The sequence below is a fragment of the Prunus dulcis genome, chromosome 1 (assembly GCF_902201215.1).
Source record: "Prunus dulcis chromosome 1, ALMONDv2, whole genome shotgun sequence".
Lineage (NCBI taxonomy): Eukaryota > Viridiplantae > Streptophyta > Magnoliopsida > Rosales > Rosaceae > Prunus > Prunus dulcis.
Window position 1 is genome coordinate 30028599 of NC_047650.1, and position 22735 is coordinate 30051333.

Sequence of the window (22735 nt, forward strand, 5' to 3'; positions counted from 1 at the left end):
AATTTTGTCCTTTACTATTTGTAAGAGTTTTAATTTTTTTTTTTTTCTAATACAAAGCGATATTAAAGAAGGTGAGATTTTTTTACAGACATTGGTGTCTGAGAAAGTTATGTGGAAGGACAAATATGAGCTTATGCTTACTGTATGTAATGCAAGTATATTCAAACATAGTGATGTGGAAGGACCACTATTATTTACTTGAAAGTTCAATGAATCTGATGTGAGGTCGCACTGTTTGGTAGTTTGAATTGAAATGGTCAGATAACCACGTGGCATCGTTCCATTCGCTTTATATTCTGAGTGCCTTTTGACAATATGTTCCAGACTTTGAAGTTTCGCGGGTTGTTCCGCGTTGACTTTGATGATTAACTCACGTTTAGCGCCATATACTTTGCCATGTCTAACAGTTCCAATTTGCTGCGTTTATATTTGATCACATTATTTTATCGTTTTGGTAAATTTAAGTAATCTATAATTTTGTTGGGAAATATGAAATAATCTAGGCTGAAATATGCCAATGCCACTTAAATCTTGTTTGGATTTACACATTGCCACCCAAAAATATTTATTAAAAAAAAAGAAAAAAGAAAAAGAAAAAGCAAGTGAAGATAATAATTAAAGGCAGTTGTTGTTGGTATCCACTCATCTTTCTCTGTAAAACATTTAAAAAATGAATTTTTGGAGTGTTAGTAAGCATTTGGTATTAAGGTAAAAGATAAAAAAAAGTTACTAACTGTTTGTTGGTAAAAAAAAACACTAGTTTTCAGTAGATTTCAATGAACTCTACTGTAGATATCTAAGAAATGGAATTATTATTACAAGGACGATGGTATAATTCTCAGAAGAAGCTGTTTGAAGATTAATCTTCTGCACAAATAAAGAACTGGAAACCATTGGTCTCTGGCCCACTATTAGCGAGGGAGAAGATCCACAGGCGACTGTGCTTCTTGAATTTTTATGAAACAATCACCCGTGAACTTCGCACGGTGGCAACGCGTTTGGGTTTTGACATTTTGCAGAGGATGGCAATTTTCGCTTTCTGCGTTTGCGGCGGGAGGTGAGGAGGTTGTTAATATATATGTAATGTCAAAAATGTACGTCAAAATGTATGTTCTCTGATCGTGACCCATACATAGGTTAGTATTGGGGGACACACATAAAACCACACATTTTAACACACTTTCTCATTTACTAGATGATGAGTCATTTAAGGGTTAGAAATGCATCGGATATGATTTAATTAATGAAAATAAAGTATTTATTTATTGCTTTTGGGAAACATAACTCCACACGGTATACAAGGTTCTCTCTACTACCTATTCATTTCTCTCACCTCTCTGCTCTCTTCTTCATTTGATCACAATCTCCATCTTCTTCTCCTTCTCTCTCTCTCTCTCTCTCTCTCTCTCTCTCTCTCTCTCCATTTCGCGTCCTACCTCATTCCCTTCCTTAAGAACTTCATTAGAAAAATATCAAAGTTTTAGAAAATTCTTTTGAAATTTTCAAATGGGTTTCACAACTATCGACAAACTTGATTTACCAAACTTAAGATGAGTTTCAAAGGGCTTTAGAACTATTGACAAACTTGCCTCTTTGTTATTTTGAATTGATCCTATGATTATGGTTCCTAGATAATGGTACTTGAACCTGGCAATTAAACTTGGATTTTATTTTATTTGTGTAGTTAAAGACTATTAGATTGTGATTTCGTGTAAAAGAAACTCTGTAACTTTTTACCAACTCCTCAATGGTCAGCAAACACAACTGTCACCTACTCGCAATCACTCCTCCATATTTGGGGAATCTCTTTCCTTTTTTCTTTCAAATTTTACTCAGTTATTTATTGGGGAATTTTGAAAAATTTGGAATTGGTGTACCACAGAGAGATTAGGTCGGCTTCAGTTATGTCCGGGAACAATGAAGGTTCGGCTTGGGGGAAATTTTTTTTCTAGCACCACTCTCTCTCCTCTGGCTCTCAAAAATCAACCTCCCCATTGGATCATTCCATTATCACAAAGTATTATCCTTTTACATCTTCAGTTTGAAATTATTAAGAAAAAAGAAAAGAAATAAATCAATACATGGTGTATGAGTGATGAAGACTTGATTGAGAGAGAAGGAATGAAGGAGAGAGAGTAACGCCGGAAATTAGAGGTGTCAAACGGGACGAGCCGGCCTAGCATGACATAAGCTTAGCTTATTTAAATAGGGCACGGCAAGGCATGAGCACGAATATTAGTGGGACGTGCTTGGTATGGCACAAAGGCTTGAGCCGATTCAGGATCAAAATATGAGGTTCAATAAACTGAATCGGCCTGTAGCCCATTGCCTAACATGGACCGAACTTGGCCCAAACCCACTTTAGCACGACTTGAGTCTTAGCCCGCTTCAAACACAGCCCGAGCGTAGCCCACTTAACCTTTACTTTTATTATTATCTTAAAAGATAAATGTCACAAGCTTCTTCATCAATACCGCAATGCACAAGTTTTAGAGTTCTAATAACACATTCGGCAATCAATAATAAGCTCTCGAAAAAAAAATTCACTAGTTTGGACTTGGGAGGAATAAAACGGTATCCCCACCCAGGGATGTTTTTCTCCTACCAAACTCATTAGCCAATTACCCACCAAAAAAAAAAAAAAGAAAGTAAATTTAGGTTTTAGCCAAAAAAAAAAATTTTCACTTTTGAAAAAAGCCAACGCTTTTTCAAAAAAGATAGAAAAACCTCTCAACTTTCAAATCAAAGACATGCAAATGTAAATGATTCCTTAAGAAATCTAAAAATGAATAAGGGCAATTTTGTCCATTTTAGCTTCTTTTAAAAATTTTCTCTCTCCTTTGAGTTTTTCCGACCTTTCCGAAAATTTGATTGAAACTTTCCGAATCCCAGTATTTTCTATTAGCACAAAAGGAAGATAAAAAACTTGAAAGAAAGCAGAATAATTGTGATAATCTAGTTTGTGTTATAATTTCTCATGTTAGTCTCCCTATCTGATTGGCTACCAAGAAAATTAGTACCACCAAAAAAAAGAAAAAAAACAAATTAAATGGCCTGGTGCTTAGGCCTAAGCACGAGCATGGGCACGGCACGAGCTTGGCCCGGTTTGTTTAAATGTGGACTTGGGCTTTGAACTAAGTTGAAATAAATGGTTTTACTAAATGGGTCAGCATGACACTGCCTAATAAATTAAATGGGCCGGCATGGCCAAATACGAATACCTTAAAAGGACAAATTTAAATGAGCCAGATCGACACCTCTACCGAAAATAGAAGAAGAAGAACAAAGTTGCATATTTTGTACAAACTGAAAATATTTAATTTGGAAGTCAAATTGAATGCTAGTCAATATTTTATTGGATGAAATATTTAAGTGGACAGTTTAAAAATAATAATAATTGTTATGTTTCCAAAAAGTAATAAAAGAGTATTAATTATTTAAAGAAACACGCACTAATGATAGGTGCATGAGTCATTAAATGGTGAATAATCGAAAGGTTGAAAATGTGTGTATAAATTTGTGGATTTTTGTGTGTCCTCCGATCTTGACTCTATATATATAGCGGTGCTTGAGAAATATCTTTAGATCTGGACTGTTGAGAAGAGACACGTGGTATGATCTCACGTGGGACACATGGAAGAATAGTCAAACGGCAAACAAGCAGAAGGTACGAATGTTGGGGCCCCACTTGGCAATATTGGTTTGACCGAGCGCCGAAGCGATGTGGATGTTTGATATTTGGAGCCCATGATTATGTTTGTTTAAGCTTGAGGTGTGTAAACAGAAGCAGGCACGAGCCCAACCCGATCAACACGTGAGGCTAAGAGCAACTCCACCCATTTGCCCTTAGCCATGGCAAGGGTGGAGCTAGGGCAGCCACTATTCACGTGAATAGTGGTTGCCCTTGCAAATAGTATTTTGTGTTTCCACCCATTGCCATGGCTAAGGGCAATTACTATTCATTTTTTTTTGTTTTTTTCACAAATTTTTTAATGAAAATAATTAATTTAGATAATATTTTTGGGTTTGTACATATCAATATTTATTATAAAATTCATATCTCAATCGGATAAAATTTTGGTATTTATAGAAAAAAAAGAAAAAAAAAAAAAGAAGTATTTTTTGGTATTTTTTTTATAAAAATTCAATTTTTTTCATTTTTTTATTGCACAAAAATTGGCTGCCGTTGGATTGGAGAAAAAAATCTGATCGGAGAGCCCAGAGTGCGACACGTGGACTTTTAGTGGTACTGTAGCGCCAGACATTGTAGCATCACTATAACACTGTGGCACTGTAGCGGCACTATAGCGATGACGTCAGCACCAAAACTAGGGCTGGAGCTCGGGCCAACCTTGCCCTCAGGCTAGCCCAGGTTGCTAAGTCCCACCTTGAGCTCGGGCCTGGACTCCTCGCTGGAAACAAATTTTTGTTTTCTTCTCCCCCCAGCCTGGGGCGAGCTGCTCTAATGGCCCAACAAAAGCCTGGTAGAGTAGAGTGGGGGTAAGTTCAATTTAATTTTAGTAATGTTTGTTGTTATTATTATTATTATTATAATATTTTGGATTTTGGAAGGAAGCAATATGTTTGTTAATTTGAACTGAAGTAGCGTTTAAAGGGTTGATTTGGCGTGTGATATGGAGAGACGAGAGACACGTCCAATGATTAAACCAAAAAGGTAAAACGCTTTCTTGTCATTGCAAACGACTACTCAAATCTCGTTCATTTTTAAAATTAATTATGACATCAACAGTGAATTAGGCGTAATTAATTGGTATTAGTTAAATGCTCAGTCCACGGTTTGCTTTGATCATCACTTGAGCAACAGCCTAAGCCGGCACAGCTGCTACCAGCCTACCAGTCTCACCAGGGCATTGTACTAGCAGCCGGCTCTCTCTCTCTCTCTCTCTCTCTCTCTCTCTCTCTCTGTGTGAATTGCTTGAAGAAAAAGTGATCTCATTTTTTATGAGCTCCAAAAGAATGACAAGATAATCACCAACTCCACTTGGGAGGCTACTTACTTGTTCAATATGGTAAGCATGTTTCTGAACTCAGCTTCTTTTTCTTTATTGGGTTTCACAATAGTATAGAATAAGATTGAGTGAGTCTCTCTCTCTCTCTCTCTCTCTCTCTCTCTCTCTGTGGCGCTGTTGATATTGAAGGCCAAAAATCTATAATTTAGGAGCCTGAGTAGTGTTACAATCAATTATCAATGCCAGGATCAAGATGCAAAGCATCCTTAAAAATATATATTTGGAGGAGTCTTGAGTTGTTGTTATAGATGTCTGAGTTATGATCTGATCCTACGGTTGATAGATATGATGATCAAATACTCACCAGAAAATAATTATGAATGAATGGTAGATTGATGGTTTTACGTAATTCTTCAGGTTGACGCTTTCTTTTATAATTGCATGAGTTTCTGAGAAACCTGTAATGGAAAAGAAAAATGGAACTTTAGGGTTGCTAACAATCTTCTTTGTTTGACAAGCAGAAATGGCTCAGCTCCACTAGTCTTATATTACCATTTGACTTCATTTGATTGAGTTATGATTTTTGATTGAAGATGCATGTATTTTCTCAGCAGACAAAGGGACCACCAAATAGCCTACGAGTTGATGATCTCCAAACTAATTTGATAAGATAGGATCTGCAAACTCCAACGATGGCTGCAAACTATAGATTTGCAATGGACCAAAAGGATATTGTTAGGGTATTAATTACCACAGTGGATGGTTTCATACGGGATCAGCTGATCAACAAAGAGCAGAGAGCCCAACACAGGGAACAATGTGCTGAGAGATTGGCAGCAGAGGATGGAAGCTGTGGCAGAGAAACAGAAGTTCGATACTCTGATCAAGCAGTACTTGCCAATCTGGACTGGGGTATTGAGGCTCTCGAAGAAGCTATCCACACTTCCAATATGGAAACCAAGCTTGCAAGACTGGACCATGCTGAAAAGATGCTGCAAGTTTGTGCCATGTTGAACTCTAACCAGAAAACTGCTGGAGTCCCCAATTTTTATCTATCTGCTTGGGCGCACCTCAACTTGTCATACCTCTCCAAATTACGGAACAATGTCCAAAATTCAGTTCTCCATGTTATTGAGATGTTTATAGTTGACCCTTTCTTCTCGCGGATCGATTTTGCTCCCGAACTTTGGAAACAACTGTTTCTTCCGCACATGAGCTCAATTGTAGGGTGGTATTCAGAGCAGAGGCACAGGCTTGTGATGGAAGTAATTCCTGATTCTACTGATCTTTCTTTTACAGCTGATTTTGATCAATTTTTCAGCGAGTCCTTGATCTATTCAATGAGGCCTGATCAAGTGGAGAAACTGCAAAAGCTGGAGCAGCTTTATGGAGAATCATTGGTTGAGAATACACGGCTTTATGCCAAGTACTTTAAGGATTGCATGAACTCTGATTCAACCTCAAGTAAGAAGGTGATTCCAATGTTGCCTATTGCAGAGGCACCTATGACCCCATTGCATGAGGTCAGCCGTTCAATTCCCGATTTTGTAAAGTTTGGTCCTATCTTGCCCAAGAGTGCCGGTTTTTCTCCCATCCTTAAGTCTAAGGATGGCACAAAAGAAACAAGCAGGTTAGTTCTCATCCTGTGGCCAATTTGGACAGTGTGGTGTATGATTTTAACAAAGTTACTACGTATGATAAATAAAAAAATACCGAAGTTTTAGAATTCCAATTATTGATTTATTTAGAGCTCTAACAAGTTTATACCCTTTGGACGTTTGGTTGAAACAGAATGAGTGTAACCTCTGCCTCCTCACTAAATTTAGAGTCTGCTAGATGGGATCCTCAGGTGAGGCTGAAAAGTCATTTACAATATTTATAAGAAGATTGAGATTTAAAAAAATATGTTTTGTAAATTTTAGAATAACCAAAGCTATAATCTGGTGCATTGTGCCAGGAAGGCATCCCTGAGGAAGATGAAGATGAATCTGATTATGAGCCTAATGATGCTACTGTGGCTTCAGATCATGAAAAGGAAAGTGGGCAAAAAGTACAGCTATCTGTAACGAAGAGCCGGATACATACTCCAACAATCTTTTCTCCTTTTGAATCCCCCAAAACTTCTCCAAAGATTTTATCTCCAAAGCCAGACATGCAGGGTAAAAACGAAGCCACTTCTGTGTTGCGCTTATTGTCCACTCGCATGACAGATTCAGCCATTGCCACTTCTTTGCCTGCATCTCCAGGCATGAGTAATGAGTACAGCATTAGCTCAGCAGACTCCGATTGCGAAGTGATAGTATGACACAAACTCTACAGCTACTGAATCATTCATGACTTTATTTGTTCTATTTACTATATGCATAGCTGAAATGCTGGATTTTTGCTGAAAATTGCTCTTTGATTAGGAGGCTGCCACCAAAGGTTGCAGGAAAACCTATAGTCGGACAGGAAGTATAAATTCTGATCATGTGAATAGCCAAAAGTTGAAAAATAGGTGAAATATGTATGATTCATGAAAACAATCACCTTTGTATGTTCCTATTATTGTATTTAACTTTCTTCTGATTGGTGCAGTCCCCCTAATGAAAATGATGAAGGAAGCCAAAGCTGCGTTTCACTCCCATCTTCTGAGAAGCTGACAACTAAATCAAGACCACCTAAGGATTTCGTCTGCCCTATCACTGGTCAGATTTTCTGTGACCCAGTTACCCTTGAAACAGGTCAGACATATGAAAGAAAAGCAATCCAGGAATGGCTCAAACGAGGAAATACGACATGCCCCATTACAAGGCAACCCATCGCTGCTACTACTACACTGCCCAAAACGAACTATGTTTTGAAAAGACTAATGACATCTTGGAAAGAACAGCATCCTGATCTTGCTCAAGAGTCTTCATACGCTGAAACACCAAGATACTCATTGAACCACCCCTCCACGAAAGGAAATTCTTTGCCTGCCACTCCACAGAGAACAACTGATTTCCTAGGTCACAGGAACACTGATGATTATATCAACCAAAGGAACAAAAGATTTATGCGAGCAGCCGTTTCTACATCACCAACCAGTGTGATATCTCAAGCTGCAGTTGAGACAATCATCAACGGTTTAAAACCTCATGTTTCAAGTCTCTGTACATCAGAAAACTTACAAGAATGTGAGACAGCTGTGTTAGCAATAGCCAAATTGTGGAAGGACTCAATGGCTGATCCTGCAGTTCATTCTTACTTATCTGAACTGACAACTGTAAACGGGTTCATCGAAATACTTTCAGCTTCTCTGAACAGGGAAGTCTTGAGAACATCAATTTACATCCTCTCTGAGCTAATATTTTCTGATGAAAGTGTTGGAGAAACACTTACCAGTGTAGATTCTGACCTTGACTGTTTGGCTGTTCTGTTGAAGAATGGGCTAGCTGAGGCTGCTGTGCTTATATACCAGCTGAGGCCAGCATTTGCTCAGCTTTCAGCCCATGATCTTATACCTTCCCTTGTCCAGCTAATCCTGAGCAAAAATGAGGAATTGGATGATCTTCAACTAATAATGGAGCCTAAAGATGCTGCATTAGCAATTATTGAGCAAATCTTGATGGGAGGAGATGAAAACAGCAGATCCATTAATGCTTTGAGTGTTATTTCTGCAAATGGTATTCCTGCTTTAGTGAGGTGTTTGGATAGGGCAGAAGGGAGAAGGTCAATTGTTTCGATACTATTGTGCTGTATGCAAGCTGAAAAATCTTGCAGGAGCTTGATAGCAAATAGAGTTGAACTGTCTCCTGTTCTTGAATTATTTCATGCTGGAAATGATTGTGTGAGAGGAATATGTGTAGAATTTCTGTCAGAGTTGGTTCAGTTGAACAGGTATACATACTCATTTAGCTGTGTTGCATTATAAGTCTTCACTTCTCTTTTGCTATTCATAGCATCGTACTATCTCGTCAGCACTGACAATAAGAGTTGTGAATTCTTCTTATGGGCAGGAGAACATTATGCAATCAGATCTTGCAGATGATTAAAGATGAAGGGCCATTTAGTACAATGCATACCTTTCTTGTGTATCTTCAAATGGCTCCAATGGAGCAGCAACCTGCAATTGCAACTCTTCTTCTTCAGCTTGATCTCCTGGTTTTCCTTCGCTCTTGACATCAATTCCATTTATTAAATCGTAAATAAATCTTTCTGGTATAAAACAAAGATTTAAGATTGTCACATTTGCAGGTTGAGCCATGGAAGATGAGCATTTACAGGGAAGAGTCTATAGAGGCACTAATTGAAGCATTGCGGAGGAAAGAGTTCTCTAATTCTCAAATGATGGCTCTAGATGCCTTGTTATCTCTTACTGGACATATAACTTCTTCAGGGGAGTCATACACTGGAGCCTGGTTGCTCAAGATTGCAGGATTTGATCAACCTTACAATGCTTTGATGAAGGCAGAGCAGCCGAGGAAACACGACAATGATTTGATGGGAACAATGGTGTGCCTTTTGTTGGGTTTTTATTCTTTTCACAGCTTATATACCTCATTAATTTTAAATCCTGATATTTAATACTTGTACACAGGACGAAGAAGAGAAAGCTGTAACCTCTTGGCAGAAAAGGGTTGCTTTTGTACTTTGCAACCATGAAAGGGGCTCTATTTTTAAAGCTTTGGAAGAATGCATCAAGAGTAATTCCTTAGAGATGGCAAAGTCATGTCTTGTCATTGCCACATGGCTCACAAACATGCTTTCTATACTTCCTGATACTGGTGTGAAAAGAGAAGCTCGCAAGGCCTTGCTTGACGAGTTCATAAATGTTCTCCAATCGTCAAATAACCTGGAGGAGAAGATTTTGGCAACTCTTGCTTTGAAATCTTTTGTCAGTGATCCAGGTAATCTCGGTCTAGGAAAGCTTTTGTTAATGTACACAAACATTTCCAACTTGTCTAAATAAGTAAAAGAAGTTAACATCTATAACTTCCAAATTGTAGCCGCGCTTGAAGCACTAGGAGTGTATGCTAAATGCATCTACAAAACTTTGAGAAAACTCAAGAAGAATTCGGTGGTAGCGAACGACATAATGAAAGCATTGATGAACTTGTCATCTATTGACATAGTAAGTGGTGTGGGGGAGCAAGATTTTAATTTGGATTAATTTAAGTGTACAGATTACTCACTACTCCAAACATTCTGCAATATAGACAGAGCTGTGGAGTTGTGCTGAAGTGGTTGAATTAGATTCATCCACAAATGGGGAGGTTCTGTCTTTGCTTCATGTAAAAGGTCGGGTTTTAAGCAGCCATTCCGATGGAAGTATAAAGGTAAAGACAAAACTAGAACTACTCCTGTTTCATTCTCTCACACTTGCATGCAAAAATTATACATGGAGGATTTGTATACAGAATGCCTCGTTAACAGAAGCTGAGACTAATATTGTCAACCTTTTAGGTATGGGATGCTGGAAAGAAGGTACTGAGATTGATTCAAGAAGTTCGTGAGCACACAAAGGCAGTCACATGCCTCTATATCTCATCTTCAGGTGACAAACTATACAGCGGTTCGTTAGACAAAACAATTCGGGTAAGTCATTATCCTACTAAGCATAAGTTGTTTTGAATGATTCTTCTATTAACATTTCCTCGTCTACAGGTCTGGGCAATTAAAGCCGAAGAAATTCATTGTCTACAAGTGCATGATGTGAAGGAGGCAGTATACGAATTGGTAGCAAATGCTAAAGTGGCATGCTTCATTTCTCAAGGCACTGGAGTTAAGGTAAGTGCTCTCTGTCCATGAACAACTGTGAGTGACACAGGCCAAAAGAGAAAAAGATTGCATCTTAGGCCTTACCCAAAAGCACTGTTGTCGCAGGTGTATGAGTGGTCTGGTGTTCAAAAGCATATAAACTTCAACAAATACGTAAAGAGCCTTGCCATGACAGGGCCTAACCTGTATTGTGGTTGCTCTGGTTACAGCATCCAGGTAAATCACAAAACCTACAATTGGGTACAATTGACTTGAGATTTTAATGTTAAACAAATTATAAATGGCAGGAGGTTAATTTGGGCAAATACACATCAAGCACATTCTACTCAGGCACAAGAAAGCTGTTGGGGAAACAAGTCTTCTATTCCCTTCACATTCAGGATGGCATTCTATACGCAGGCGGTTCATCGGTGGATGCATCAGCAGGGAAGATATTCTCGCTTCCAAACAAGGCAGTAGTAGGAACATTCGTAACCGGGCTTGACATCCAACGCATAGCCATCAACAATGACTTAATATTTACAGCCAGCAAGTGCGGAGTGATTGAGGTTTGGTTGAAAGAAAGGTTCACTCGAATTGCTTCCATCAAAATGGCTTGTGGGGGACATGCCAAGATTACATCTTTAGCAGCAGACATGGATGGAGGGATGCTGTTTGCAGGTTCTTCTGATGGCAGAATCCAGGTTAGGACAGAGAGAAATAATAACCAGTTAAATATGTTTTGCATTTTCAATTTATATTTAATCTTATGCTTTGTTTGTTTGGATTGCAGGTTTGGGCCCTAGACTGAGCATAATCCAGAATCCATTCTCTTGTATATGTAAACTGTACTGTGACAAATATCATCTTCAATTACAAGTCACAATCATATGTTCCTTGCTCAAGAATCATTTGCCCAAGAGGGTTCAATTTCCAGCAACTGTAAAGTCAATTACCAATTACTATACTCACATATTCAAATTTCGTTTTTGTCAAACATATTCACATAATTCAATTTCGACTTTGGGTTCATTTAAATAATTCAATTTCGAAGTCGGGGGCAAACGTGTCAACCTGCTTTCAGAGTTATCTGTAACAAAAATAGGGTAAGTCTTTGTAAGAACTAGGTATCTTCAATCAGTATTCCCTTACAAAATTTCTATTCGCAACAAAGGGCGATGGACATTAAAATCACAATAATTTTTTTTTTTTTTGGTCATGGATGGGAGGCACTCAGAATGAAAAGGACTAAAGTTATAAGATCATTGATATTTGAATCTCATAAATACCACTACAAAATTGTATCCTCATTGTGCCCCTTCACGACAGTAAAAACCCAACTCTCAAATCTCAAAATTATTTGTAAATAAAAATTAAAAAAACATGTTTTAAGGGAAAGCATTCAGAATGAGTAGGAGGTTTGTAATTCCAATCACGAAATTAATCGGACAAATACAAGACTATCCTCATCATGCCCCTATCCCAACTCAATATATCAATACATAAAAATTCAAAAAAAAAAAAAAAGAATTTAAAAAAGAAAAATAAAAGAGAAGATGAAGAATACGAAAACATCAGAAACATTGGATCGTTTCAACGTCGACACTGAGTCTCAGACGACCGTCGTGAGATGTATATCCAAATTCATCATCTGATTTCGCAACAATTTCACAAAACTCGCAAAACAAATACAGAAAGAGTGTGAGCGAGAAAGCGGGAGGGAGGCCATGAAAGTTAGATGGATGGAGATTGCGAGGCCATGCCGATACGATTTAAAGAAGATGGACCGAGCCTTTATTAGGGTTTTGAAACTTGCGTATTGCCGATTCTACCCTTTTGATTTGGATCTGGATTTGACGAAAGGTTGGGCTAAGCCCAGTTAAGAACTACGCAACCAATTAGGCCTTTAAAGTAAATACTCTTAACAACTTCTCGGGCCTGAGGGTTGGGCTTATGTTAACGGTTTAACGCTGCCGTAACTTCCAGTTTTCCTTCTTTCTGATTCAGTTCAGCTGACCCCAGATCAATGCTTTCACAGAGACATACACAGTCTCGCTCTGCAACTACCATGTCTCCGGAGACTGCTCCTCCTCTCATTGCCGCCCAGCTCAACTACCTCCTTAGTCACTTCCCCCTCGTCGTTAAGGTGATGCCCTTCGAAACCCTATCTCTCTATCTCTTTGCTTCATTTGCAATCATGAAAAATCGAATTGCGAGAAACTTAATAGGCGAAAATATCATTTCATTCATTCCGATGAAAATATTTCACTGAAGCATCCTCTTGGACTTCGAAGAACTTGTTCTGGGTTTGTGCATCATTTGCCCAGCTGTTATCTCAGCTCCCGTACAATCTAGGGTTTTGTTTCGAGAGTTGAAGAAGAAAAAGATTATTTGGACATTTTCATGATCAATTTTGCTTTACAGATTGAGAATAAGTGGTCTGGCAGCAAATACTACCCCGGAATTCTTGACCGCTTCACCTTAGTCATTTCCTACTGTCTAGACGTTATCAAATGTGAGTGAATCTTTATATATATAGTCTCACATGTAGTTCCCGGTTGATTTATGTTTATTCATTTTCTAAGCATGTGAGGCTTCGATTTGTTGTAGGGGATATTATATTTGATGCAGAGTCTCCAATGGCTGCACCGGATGTTATATTTGGACCTGATGATGAAAATTTTCAGCAGTTTCTTGTATTGCGTGGTGAAGAAGAAGGGGACACAAAGTCTCCTAAGAAATTTTTGAATGATTGGAACAGCAGAGACCCTACACAGCTAATGCTTCTCATTCAAGAACTGAGGTATATGATTTCTCTATAACACAGCACTTTAAACATTTAGATTTCATTTGGGATCACCATAGCTAACTAGTTTCAGTGAAATACTGTTGCTCCATTTTAAAGGGATCAATACATGTCCTTCCAGAAGAAGCGCGTTGCAGAGGTTGATGATGACAGGTTGAAGTTTGAAATTAGCACAATTGTTGCTCGTGAGGTATTGTTTCAACTTTGTAATATATGTATTATTAGACATCTGTTTGCTTGCAAGGGATGAACTAGGAGGACAAAGTTCGTGAGTATCTAGTTTGATGGTCAACATTTAAAGATATTTCATGCTTGTGTGTATATCCTGACAAATGGAACATGAATTTCATCATAACAACCTATCTGTTCTTGTAATATTTTCACTGCCAAATTTGGCAGATAGACATTGTCTTAACTCCTTACACTTTGCTTCAGGGCATTGAGATGCACATGAGTTCTGGAGTTGACAAGGTATTTCTAATTGATAAGAAAAAAACATGTTCAGTGGTGAGTAGAACTTGCCTGTGTAGCTTCTGATTATATATGTGGTCCTTATGCCTCTGAATTTTAGCGTAGCCAGAGGAGGTCAAATTTTCAGTGCCTCTATTGGACATGAACATAAATAAGATGGTGCCTGGGTGTCCCTGGAAACATAAACAAAAGATATACTTGCAGGTTGAGAATCTCTTTCTCTTTCTGACCCTCAATCATCAAGTTAGCTTTTCCCCAGTGTTTACATTTCGTCCAGCACATGTATACAATAATGTGGACTGTGGGTGATGTAGGTTATATATCCTGTTGAGAAAAAATATGTTTCCACTCCATCAGCTCCTCGCTTGAAACTAGTATCTACAACAGAGTTGAAGAGTATATTTTCCATTGATGATGTGAAACTTCCTACATGGTTGAATGGGATGTAAGTTAATTATATATTCTGTCTTCTAAATTATAAGTTCCTAGTCCTTTATACTTGACTAGTATTGGTCCATTATGGTTATTGTTTTTTTGTTTCTTACTTTCCAAAGGTGCATGGCGGAATATCTTCCCCATCTTGAGGAATCTCTTGAGAACCAGGTCAGCTGCATTTGAGTCTATATTTTCCATTTTTGAAGTACAAAATGTTTCATATTTGTAAGTATATTTTGCCTTGTTAATAAGGTTTTGGAGGCAGTTTCCTTAATTGATGTTAGAAGGCGCTTTATTGAGGCATTAGCCCTTCAGTTTGGAAGACCGTTGGAAGCTGATCCGGTAGGCATCCTAGGCAATGTAGTTCTCTCTGCAAAGTGATTGAAGCTTTAAGACTAATTGGTTATCTCTAATTGGGCAGGTATTTTGCAGAAAGGCTACATTTCTTGCTGCTTCTGGAGTTTTCACGTTCCTGGTATATATGATCATCACTGCATCATATTGTTTGGAATATTGCTTTAAGCCAAACGTGTGATGGTCCATTGATTAATGGACTTACTTGATCTCTACTATTTTGTTTCTACCTTTCTCATAAGCATTTCGACGGCTTCTAGCAGCAGGTCATTTGGATCTATGCCATTTATTGTTGATAGCGAGCTTGCTATTCACAATCTATTTTGTTGTTCTGCATTATCTGGTGGTACTTTTTGTTGTATGGTGCAAATGGTTTTGGTCTACAATTGGTGTCTTCTTTTCTTCATTTAATACTGCATCCTTCGCACTTTAGTTATCTTCCCATTTTTAGTGACTAAGCTTCTGATAGGTTTGTTTGTATAGGTTCATGTTTTGATTTCAACTCAGTTTCCAAAGCAACAGCCAGAGTTGATGCTTCAAAGTTCACAGGCAAGGATATTTCTCCAAATCCATAAATTCATGAGTATAACAAAGTCAAACCTTAAGTATAAAAAAGAAACAATGTTAAACCTTATACATATAGCTAGTCAAGTATATACGCTACTGCACTTGTGAAGTTTGTTTAATTATTGTTCTTGGTATATATGTTTTTTAGTCATAACTCTTTATTTGATGGGGTTATATTTTTGTAATGATGTAGCATTTCAACTCCCAAGGTGCGCCAATCAAGTCACTGTTTCTAACTGAATACCCTTGGAGCCCAAGATGGGAAATACCATTAATGGCTGAGCGAATTTGGTGAGTTACTTTGTAAATTATTACGTCTTTTGCATCAGTTTTCACGTATGAACATATTGCTGATGGGAATTACTTTGCAGTGACTATTTGACGGATGAGGCTTTGAACTTCAAGAGGTACTGCAACGAACCTCAACTGCAACACTAGCATGTCGTAGAATGCAGCCATTAATGTTCGGTATCCTTGCCGATACAAATCAAGTTGTGTAAAGTTGGTGCATTGGAACTCTTTTGATTCTTGGATATGGGCGTGGATAAAAAAGATTGTCACTTTTGTTAATAACTGAGAAATGAAACGATGATAGTTCTAAATTAATGCTTTGCAGTCACAGATTATGGTCTTCAACTTAGATCAAGATCTAATAGATGACACTAATTCAAAAGGCCAAAATATTTTGTCAGGATTTGAATCGGGTTGAATTGCAACTGTTGGATTTTGATCCGATCCGAACACATGGGTTTTTCAGAGTCGCAATTATTATATTTTTATAAAAAATATTATTAGTCTTGTCAGATTGTCAATGCTTATGCTGGAATATCTTTTCTATTTCGGTGGAATATGGAAATATATCTTGCAAGAGATTGCATATGGGAGGGCAATAATTGAACCGTTTGAGCAGTTTTTGTTATAACAAGAGGAAAAATTTACAATATAATCTAGCAGTAATTTTAAATGCCATCAAATCAAGTAGGAATTTATCAACTAGCTCTTATTTATCCAAATAATTGTATGTTGCGTTTGGTTATTGGGAAATTGGCAGCACATGAAAGAAATTTTTATTAAGTACTATTATTTTCATCCACCTATCTTATTTTTCCACTCACTTTTATCTTCAAAATTTAAAAACAAATTTATCCATTTGTAAAATGACTTTGAAAGACTTAGATTTAAAAATATAAAAAAACACCTATTCTCCTTCATCCCTGCCAACCCCAACCCCTCCCTTCTCTCCCTCATCCCGACCAAACCCTCATCCTGACCAAACACAAACCGAAGTTCCAATAAAGCTTCAAAATTTCCAACTGGGTCCAATACAATTCCATCAGATTTCTCCTCAGTTTCTAAACTCAAGGACACAAGCTTTCTATTTCGTTTGCTCTTTGTCTTCTTTCTAATTCTAGCATTTCTCTCCGTTATTGTTTTCGTTCAATGTAGAGACGATGAACATTGAGAGCGATTTTCTTTATTTATTTTATTTTTAATAATACTTTACAGAAGATCACAAACGTTTTGATTGACAGAGGTTGAAGGTTTGAAGCATGTTTTGAATGAAAGTAAGAAGAATTTACTTGAATTAATAATTAAAGGATATTTTAGGAATAATGGTGGGTGTAAAAATAGAATTGTGTTTTTTCAAATTTACATGGTGGGTAAAAGAAAGATAAAATAGGTATAAAAAAATAAGACTATGGGTGAAAATAGTAGCACCCTTTTTATTTTGCCAAACGGAAAGAAAGAATTTTGAGCCATTGTTAAAAGTAAAAGAGAAGATAATTGATATTTTTTATGTACTACATCAGGGATGATAAGTCTTAAAACGGTAAAAAGAGGAAAGCACCACAAATACCAGATTTGCTGCGTTGTCTCTTAACAGCCAAACGAGGTCGTAGACAGTAAAAATGAAATCAGCGGATTAATCAGGTTATTAGCGGTAAGCAGTTAGACCGTCCCGCGGGAAACATCTGACGGAGGTGGGGATCAGCGTATTAACGTGCGCACACCATGCCAGCGGGAGCAGGGAGAAAGAGAGAGAAGTTAGTTAGTTTGTCCGTACTCTCTCTGTCTGGCTGTCACACACACAGCAGCAACAGACTAATTCACTAAAAAAATATCACACCCACTATTATTACCTTCGTAACCTCCGAATCTCCCTCTCGCTCTCTCTCTCTCCCTCCTTCCCCTTCATAATAGGGATTTCAGATAGACTTTCTCCTGTGCCTCCTCTCTCTCATTGATTGGTTTGGGCCATTTCGCCAAACGCCCTAACCGGAGATCTCGCTTCGTTTTCGGCCCACTGCAACATCTCGCGACAATGAGAGAGATCTTGCATATCCAAGGAGGCCAATGCGGTAACCAAATCGGCTCCAAGTTCTGGGAAGTCATCTGCGACGAGCACGGCGTTGACCCCACCGGAAGGTACCGTGGAGACGCCAACTCCGATCTTCAACTCGAGAGGATCAACGTCTATTACAATGAGGCTTCCGGCGGCCGGTACGTCCCTCGCGCCGTCCTCATGGATCTTGAACCCGGTACCATGGACAGCATCCGATCCGGTCCGTTCGGCCAGATCTTCCGCCCTGACAACTTCGTCTTCGGCCAGTCCGGTGCCGGCAACAACTGGGCCAAAGGTCATTACACCGAAGGTGCCGAGTTGATCGATTCCGTTCTCGATGTTGTTCGCAAGGAGGCCGAGAATTGTGATTGCCTCCAAGGTACTTTTTCTTTCAACTTCGATTTGAAAATGCTCCTGAATCAGATTTTATTTCGCTTTCTGCGAGATTATGTATTGATGCTTGAATATTCAGTGCGTTATCATTTGCTTGAGCTATATGAATTAGTCGTTCAAGATTTAACAATAATCTAATTGCAAAGCTAGGATCGTCAGATCCTTCATCTAAAACTCTAAATCTAATTCCAAAGTTAGAAAGTTGCTGAGTGTTTCGTTACAATTTCAATCGGTTAACCCTGCAGTCAATGCCTTGTGTGATTTCAGTAATTCTGGAATTTGTTGTACTGCATCTCCATTTTTCTTTTTTCTTTTTTCTTTTTTTTGTTTTGTTTTTACACTCCTTGTCCTTTCGCAGAGGATCTAAAGATAAAATTATTCTAATCTTGTCCGTTACTTTTTGTATGATTGTGGATCTCAGATTGGAGGTGAGGTTTCACAGCATTGCCATGTGGTGAACTGTACTGCGTCTCTCATATTATATTATCGGGTTGATTTTATAAGTATGTCTTTATAATAAGGCTGAGTTGCTTGCGGCCCCTTTTTTTGGTCTCCATTGGAGACAGATGGAGAAAGCAATCTTATTAATCTGTCTTTTTGCGACTTACATGTAAATTAGCAATTTTATTACTCTTCTTTGCGTTATGATTGCCATTTCCCAACAGTTACAATTACCAAACCGACATTGTACTGATTGTTTTACCAATTTAAATGTAGCAGTAAATCTTTTATGGCACTCAGAGTTTTTTTAGACCTTTTTTTTTTGTTTGGCCTTCTCAATGGATTCTCTGTAAGCAGAGAAGTTAAATCTTGTTTTTAAGGTGTTTTGTGATGTAAAGGTCGTTGTACAAGCTGAGCTAAGGCCTTGTAACAGCTTTTATTGTGTGAGTGTGAGTGTGAAGATTAACTTATAGTTTGGATCCCAGTACAAGTAGTGCCCTACTTGTTCCCATTTACACTTCAAATCTCACGTGCCAGTTGTCATTTATATTCTAAATATGCTGATTGAAATCATCTCTTTTATATGGGCCAGGTTTTCAGGTTTGCCACTCACTTGGAGGAGGCACTGGATCGGGCATGGGAACCCTTCTGATATCAAAGATTAGAGAGGAATACCCAGACAGGATGATGCTGACATTCTCTGTTTTCCCTTCACCAAAGGTCTCAGACACCGTCGTGGAACCATATAATGCCACTCTTTCAGTGCACCAGTTGGTTGAGAATGCTGATGAATGCATGGTTCTTGATAATGAAGCACTTTATGACATTTGCTTCAGGACCCTAAAGCTCAGCACCCCAAGCTGTGAGTCACAAACTACTTCTTTTGCTAATTATATAGTAACACAAAGTATTGTTATAGCAGGGGTTCTAATTTACTTGATTGTATCTCTGGTTTGCAGTTGGAGACCTGAACCATTTGATATCTGCAACCATGAGTGGGGTGACATGCTGCCTAAGGTTCCCTGGGCAGCTGAACTCCGACCTCCGGAAGCTGGCTGTGAATCTGATTCCATTCCCACGTCTTCACTTCTTCATGGTGGGGTTTGCCCCTCTAACCTCTCGTGGGTCCCAACAGTACATCTCCCTCACTGTGCCAGAGCTAACTCAGCAAATGTGGGATGCCAAGAACATGATGTGTGCTGCTGACCCTCGTCACGGACGTTACCTGACAGCCTCAGCAATGTTCAGGGGAAAGATGAGCACCAAGGAGGTGGATGAACAGATGATCAATGTGCAGAACAAGAATTCGTCCTACTTTGTTGAGTGGATTCCTCACAATGTGAAGTCAAGCGTGTGTGATATTCCTCCCAGGGGTTTGAAAATGGCGTCAACTTTTGTGGGCAACTCTACATCGATCCAGGAGATGTTCAGGAGAGTGAGCGAGCAGTTCACAGCCATGTTCCGGCGCAAGGCCTTTTTGCATTGGTACACTGGGGAAGGGATGGACGAGATGGAGTTCACAGAAGCTGAGAGTAACATGAATGATTTGGTTGCCGAGTACCAGCAATACCAAGATGCTACCGTCGAGGATGATGGTGAGTACGAGGTGGAGGACGGTGCTGAAGAGAACTATGAGGACTAAAACCTCTTTGGCAACAAATTACATATTCAGAACCGGAAAAGAGGTTTGACATGAAGGGTACCTTCCTTCATGCTTGTGTACTAGATTGTTATATGTGTTTCAACGTTTTGCTTTATCATTTGTTTCTCTTGCTTCCTTCTGGGTTCTGGTCTCAGCTAATCAAGCTTATCACCTGCTCGATTGGTCAATATTAGTAGTATATCATCTTGTAAAGACGATATTGTGTGGTTGTTCTTTTTCAAGTATGCAATAAAACTTTCATTTTTGTAACAGCTGGGAGTCCTAGTTTACTAATGCACCAATTCGGATTGAATTTCATATATTTTTACATGGATGGGTTTATTTAATCAACTTCTTTGACGGGTTTTACCGTGAAATTAGGAAGAATGAGTTGGGTGCACTGTTAAACTGTACTGCTGTCATACGCACAAGCGAAACTTCTCATTCTTTCGACCCAAAAAGAAAAGAAAAAAAAGATAAAAAAAGCGAAACCTCTCATTCTGCTGAGGCTGTAGCCCAACCCATTGAGAAATTGGACTATAGCCCCTATTACGATTTTTTATTCCGAGTCACCTAGGCCCGGGTCGCGAACCCACCAACCACAAAAGAAACGATAAATACATTTTTGATAAAAAATAAACCATATAAATAAGTAAATAATCCAAATAATATCGAATCACAAAGAACACTAGAAAAGCGAAAAACAAAAAACAAAAAAGGCAGATGATTTTTAAAAACGGAATTTCAGATTATCCCAAAAGATCTATAAGAATTTATATATAAATATCAGCACCCGTCGATCAGATTTATGAAAATTATAAAAACGAAAAGAACAAAAACATATTCGACTAAAACAAATAAAGAAAAAAAGAAGAAGAGGATAGGAAGGAAGGAAAGGCATATTAATATTATGATGCATCAGAGTCATGGAAGTATGAGGTGCAACATCGCTCGCAAGCTTCTCAAACCAAAAGGTAATTCTCGTCATTTGCACCACTATTATTCAATTATCCCGACCCAATACTAATACCAATATTATAGAAATAAGGAAATATTAGAATAGAATTTGACTCTGAAAGGAAAGGACGCAGGATTTCTTAGAAGGAGGAGGCAGGCAGCTGAGGCGTTCTCATCTCAAGTTCAACTATATATATAAAAAGAACAAGAGAAGTAGGGTTCGTTTGTTTGTTTGTTTGTTTGGGTAGAAAGGGGTAGAACTGGCATTTCGTCATGTTGTGACGAGTTACAACACGAACCAATCACTACTTCCATCTGTGAGTTTGTGCGTATCGAGGACTCCTCATTCCCTAAGGGCAAAACTGTAAAAGTATGGATCATCTCAGATTTGGGCCATTTTCTATGTAAGTATCCGGGCCGGACTAGGCCCACTGCTCCATTCCGTACCTACGTTGTTCCCTTCTATTCAAAAATACGTGAGTGCCTCAACATGTTTAACACAGTTAGCTCACTAATTCACGAGTCACATTTTTAATTTTCACGAAGGAATAATTAACTTGTTCTTTGATTTTGCACCCAGATTAAAATCTCATTATAATAAGCTTCCCCAGTTTATATATAACAGAATTAGATATACATAGAATATACAGATGCTCAAGCCGTGCAAAAAAAAAGATCCTAGTCGTCTTTGCCAGAACCTCAAACCTTTGTTTAAATCAAAAAATACACCCCAAGTAATAACATTACATGCATTATTATTGGGGGCAAAAAATGAAGAATAACATGTTACATTTCATTTCATCTTAAAGTGGTAGCGAAGCGAGGTCTCTTAAGCCTGCAGTACTCAAGTCTCTTCTGTCTGTTCTGAGCTGCCACAAACCTAGTGCTGTTAACCAAGGTAAGATCGTACGGTTGGGAAGAGCTCATCACGATTGTATCCTTAAAGCAAAGGTTGAGACCACGTGGGCCCACCACATTGTTGTTGCAATTGACCATCCTCATCAATCCACTTGCACTGCCGCCGCTGGATGCCAACGAGATTGAGGAGGGCCCTTGAGTAGAAGAATTAGATGGGTACCCGTACCTCAGATTCTCACAGATTTCTCTTCTTTGAGTTTGAGCCGTCTGATCCATGATGAGCTGCAGTTGATGTTGATAATGCATCACGCTAGGAGGAGGATGAATTTGCTCATGATGTTGTTGATGATACTGCTCTTGATTTGCAGCAGCAGCAGCAGCAACAGGGGGAGATTGTTGGGCTGGTTGGCATAATGGCACCACTGCATTATTCAAGCTCGGATCAATTTCCAAACGGGACTCTTCCTCCTGTTTATGGCCAAGTCCCATTAGCTTGAAAAAAGAATAAGAGGGGGTAAGCAAATTAAAGGAAATAAATATTATTAAAGAAAAGCAAACAAAATCATCAGCGAGAAATTAGCAGAAAAAACAATACCTTCTCTTTCCTTGCTTTCAACTCCAAATTAAAATCATTCAGGTCGACATAATGACGCTCCACCTTCTGTAATTCCTTTCCAGTATATCAAAAAGCCAAAGAGCCATGTCAGTTTCGGCATTGGTGAAGAAATTACATAAATAGAAAAACATATGTAATTCATGGCAGTTTTTTTGTTGTG

General features: G+C 38.5%; 4 protein-coding genes and 3 non-coding genes across 11 annotated transcripts in view; 3 read left to right on the forward strand and 4 right to left on the reverse strand.

Moving 5' to 3' along the window:
* The first annotated feature begins 5662 nt into the window (after positions 1-5662).
* LOC117615361 (putative E3 ubiquitin-protein ligase LIN-1) lies at positions 5663-11690 on the forward strand. Its single transcript, XM_034344434.1, has 15 exons — positions 5663-6600; positions 6762-6819; positions 6928-7269; positions 7382-7467; positions 7548-8831; positions 8951-9095; positions 9189-9446; positions 9532-9841; positions 9941-10065; positions 10151-10270; positions 10398-10529; positions 10599-10721; positions 10818-10928; positions 11000-11395; positions 11485-11690. The coding sequence occupies exons 1-15, from the start codon at positions 5663-5665 to the stop codon at positions 11500-11502; spliced, it is 4446 nt and encodes a 1481-aa protein (XP_034200325.1). The 3' UTR covers positions 11503-11690.
* Positions 11691-11917: 227 nt separating this feature from the next.
* On the reverse strand, positions 11918-12011 carry LOC117616902. The gene has a single exon (XR_004584245.1). It is a non-coding gene; the product is annotated as a small nucleolar RNA Z162 (small nucleolar RNA).
* An 82-nt stretch (positions 12012-12093) lies between these two features.
* On the reverse strand, positions 12094-12169 carry LOC117616888. Its single transcript, XR_004584232.1, has one exon. It is a non-coding gene; the product is annotated as a small nucleolar RNA Z105 (small nucleolar RNA).
* Positions 12170-12260: 91 nt separating this feature from the next.
* On the reverse strand, positions 12261-12349 carry LOC117616901. Its single transcript, XR_004584244.1, has one exon. It is a non-coding gene; the product is annotated as a small nucleolar RNA Z161/Z228 (small nucleolar RNA).
* A 344-nt stretch (positions 12350-12693) lies between these two features.
* Positions 12694-16067, forward strand: LOC117616590 (BRISC and BRCA1-A complex member 2). Of its 2 annotated transcripts, XM_034345954.1 has the most exons (13): positions 12694-12837; positions 13116-13206; positions 13302-13494; positions 13597-13687; positions 13933-13968; positions 14074-14172; positions 14283-14413; positions 14523-14571; positions 14656-14745; positions 14825-14878; positions 15241-15306; positions 15518-15615; positions 15696-16067. In XM_034345954.1, exons 1-13 carry the CDS (start codon positions 12718-12720, stop codon positions 15760-15762), a joined length of 1185 nt encoding a protein of 394 aa, XP_034201845.1. In that variant the 5' UTR covers positions 12694-12717; the 3' UTR covers positions 15763-16067. The 2 variants fall into 2 exon arrangements, with proteins under 2 accessions (XP_034201845.1, XP_034201846.1); XM_034345955.1 differs by lacking the exons at positions 14656-14745; positions 14825-14878.
* Positions 16068-17325: 1258 nt separating this feature from the next.
* LOC117616554 (tubulin beta chain-like) lies at positions 17326-20416 on the forward strand. Its single transcript, XM_034345903.1, has 3 exons — positions 17326-18047; positions 19095-19364; positions 19462-20416. Exons 1-3 carry the CDS (start codon positions 17648-17650, stop codon positions 20142-20144), a joined length of 1353 nt encoding a protein of 450 aa, XP_034201794.1. The 5' UTR covers positions 17326-17647; the 3' UTR covers positions 20145-20416.
* Positions 20417-21682: 1266 nt separating this feature from the next.
* Positions 21683-22735, reverse strand: part of LOC117616555 — a 2115-nt gene continuing 1062 nt past the window's right edge. Inside the window, exons 3-4 of one of the 4 annotated variants that reach the window (XM_034345907.1) lie at positions 22555-22620; positions 21683-22427 (exon numbers count right to left, since the gene is read on the reverse strand). In XM_034345907.1, the coding sequence (XP_034201798.1) occupies positions 21900-22427; positions 22555-22620 (594 nt within the window). In that variant the 3' untranslated portion in view covers positions 21683-21899. Of the gene's footprint in view, positions 22452-22554; positions 22630-22735 lie in introns of all 4 variants that reach the window. The other 3 variants (XM_034345905.1, XM_034345906.1, XM_034345904.1) reach the window with 3 other exon arrangements.

Excerpts from the sequence above, each read along its gene's own strand:
- LOC117616590 (XM_034345954.1), top strand. The coding sequence starts at position 12,718 with ATGCTTTCACAGAGACATACACAGTCTCGCTCTGCAACTACCATGTCT. Across the intron at positions 14,173-14,282 it reads AACAAAAGATATACTTGCAG|GTTATATATCCTGTTGAGAA; the intron begins GTTGAGAATCTC and ends TGGGTGATGTAG. Across the intron at positions 14,572-14,655 it reads AGGAATCTCTTGAGAACCAG|GTTTTGGAGGCAGTTTCCTT; the intron begins GTCAGCTGCATT and ends CTTGTTAATAAG.
- LOC117615361 (XM_034344434.1), top strand. The coding sequence starts at position 5,663 with ATGGCTGCAAACTATAGATTTGCAATGGACCAAAAGGATATTGTTAGG. Across the intron at positions 7,270-7,381 it reads ACTCCGATTGCGAAGTGATA|GCTGCCACCAAAGGTTGCAG; the intron begins GTATGACACAAA and ends TTTGATTAGGAG. Across the intron at positions 10,929-10,999 it reads GCTCTGGTTACAGCATCCAG|GAGGTTAATTTGGGCAAATA; the intron begins GTAAATCACAAA and ends TATAAATGGCAG.
- LOC117616554 (XM_034345903.1), top strand. The coding sequence starts at position 17,648 with ATGAGAGAGATCTTGCATATCCAAGGAGGCCAATGCGGTAACCAAATC. Across the intron at positions 18,048-19,094 it reads GAATTGTGATTGCCTCCAAG|GTTTTCAGGTTTGCCACTCA; the intron begins GTACTTTTTCTT and ends TATATGGGCCAG. Across the intron at positions 19,365-19,461 it reads AAAGCTCAGCACCCCAAGCT|TTGGAGACCTGAACCATTTG; the intron begins GTGAGTCACAAA and ends TCTGGTTTGCAG.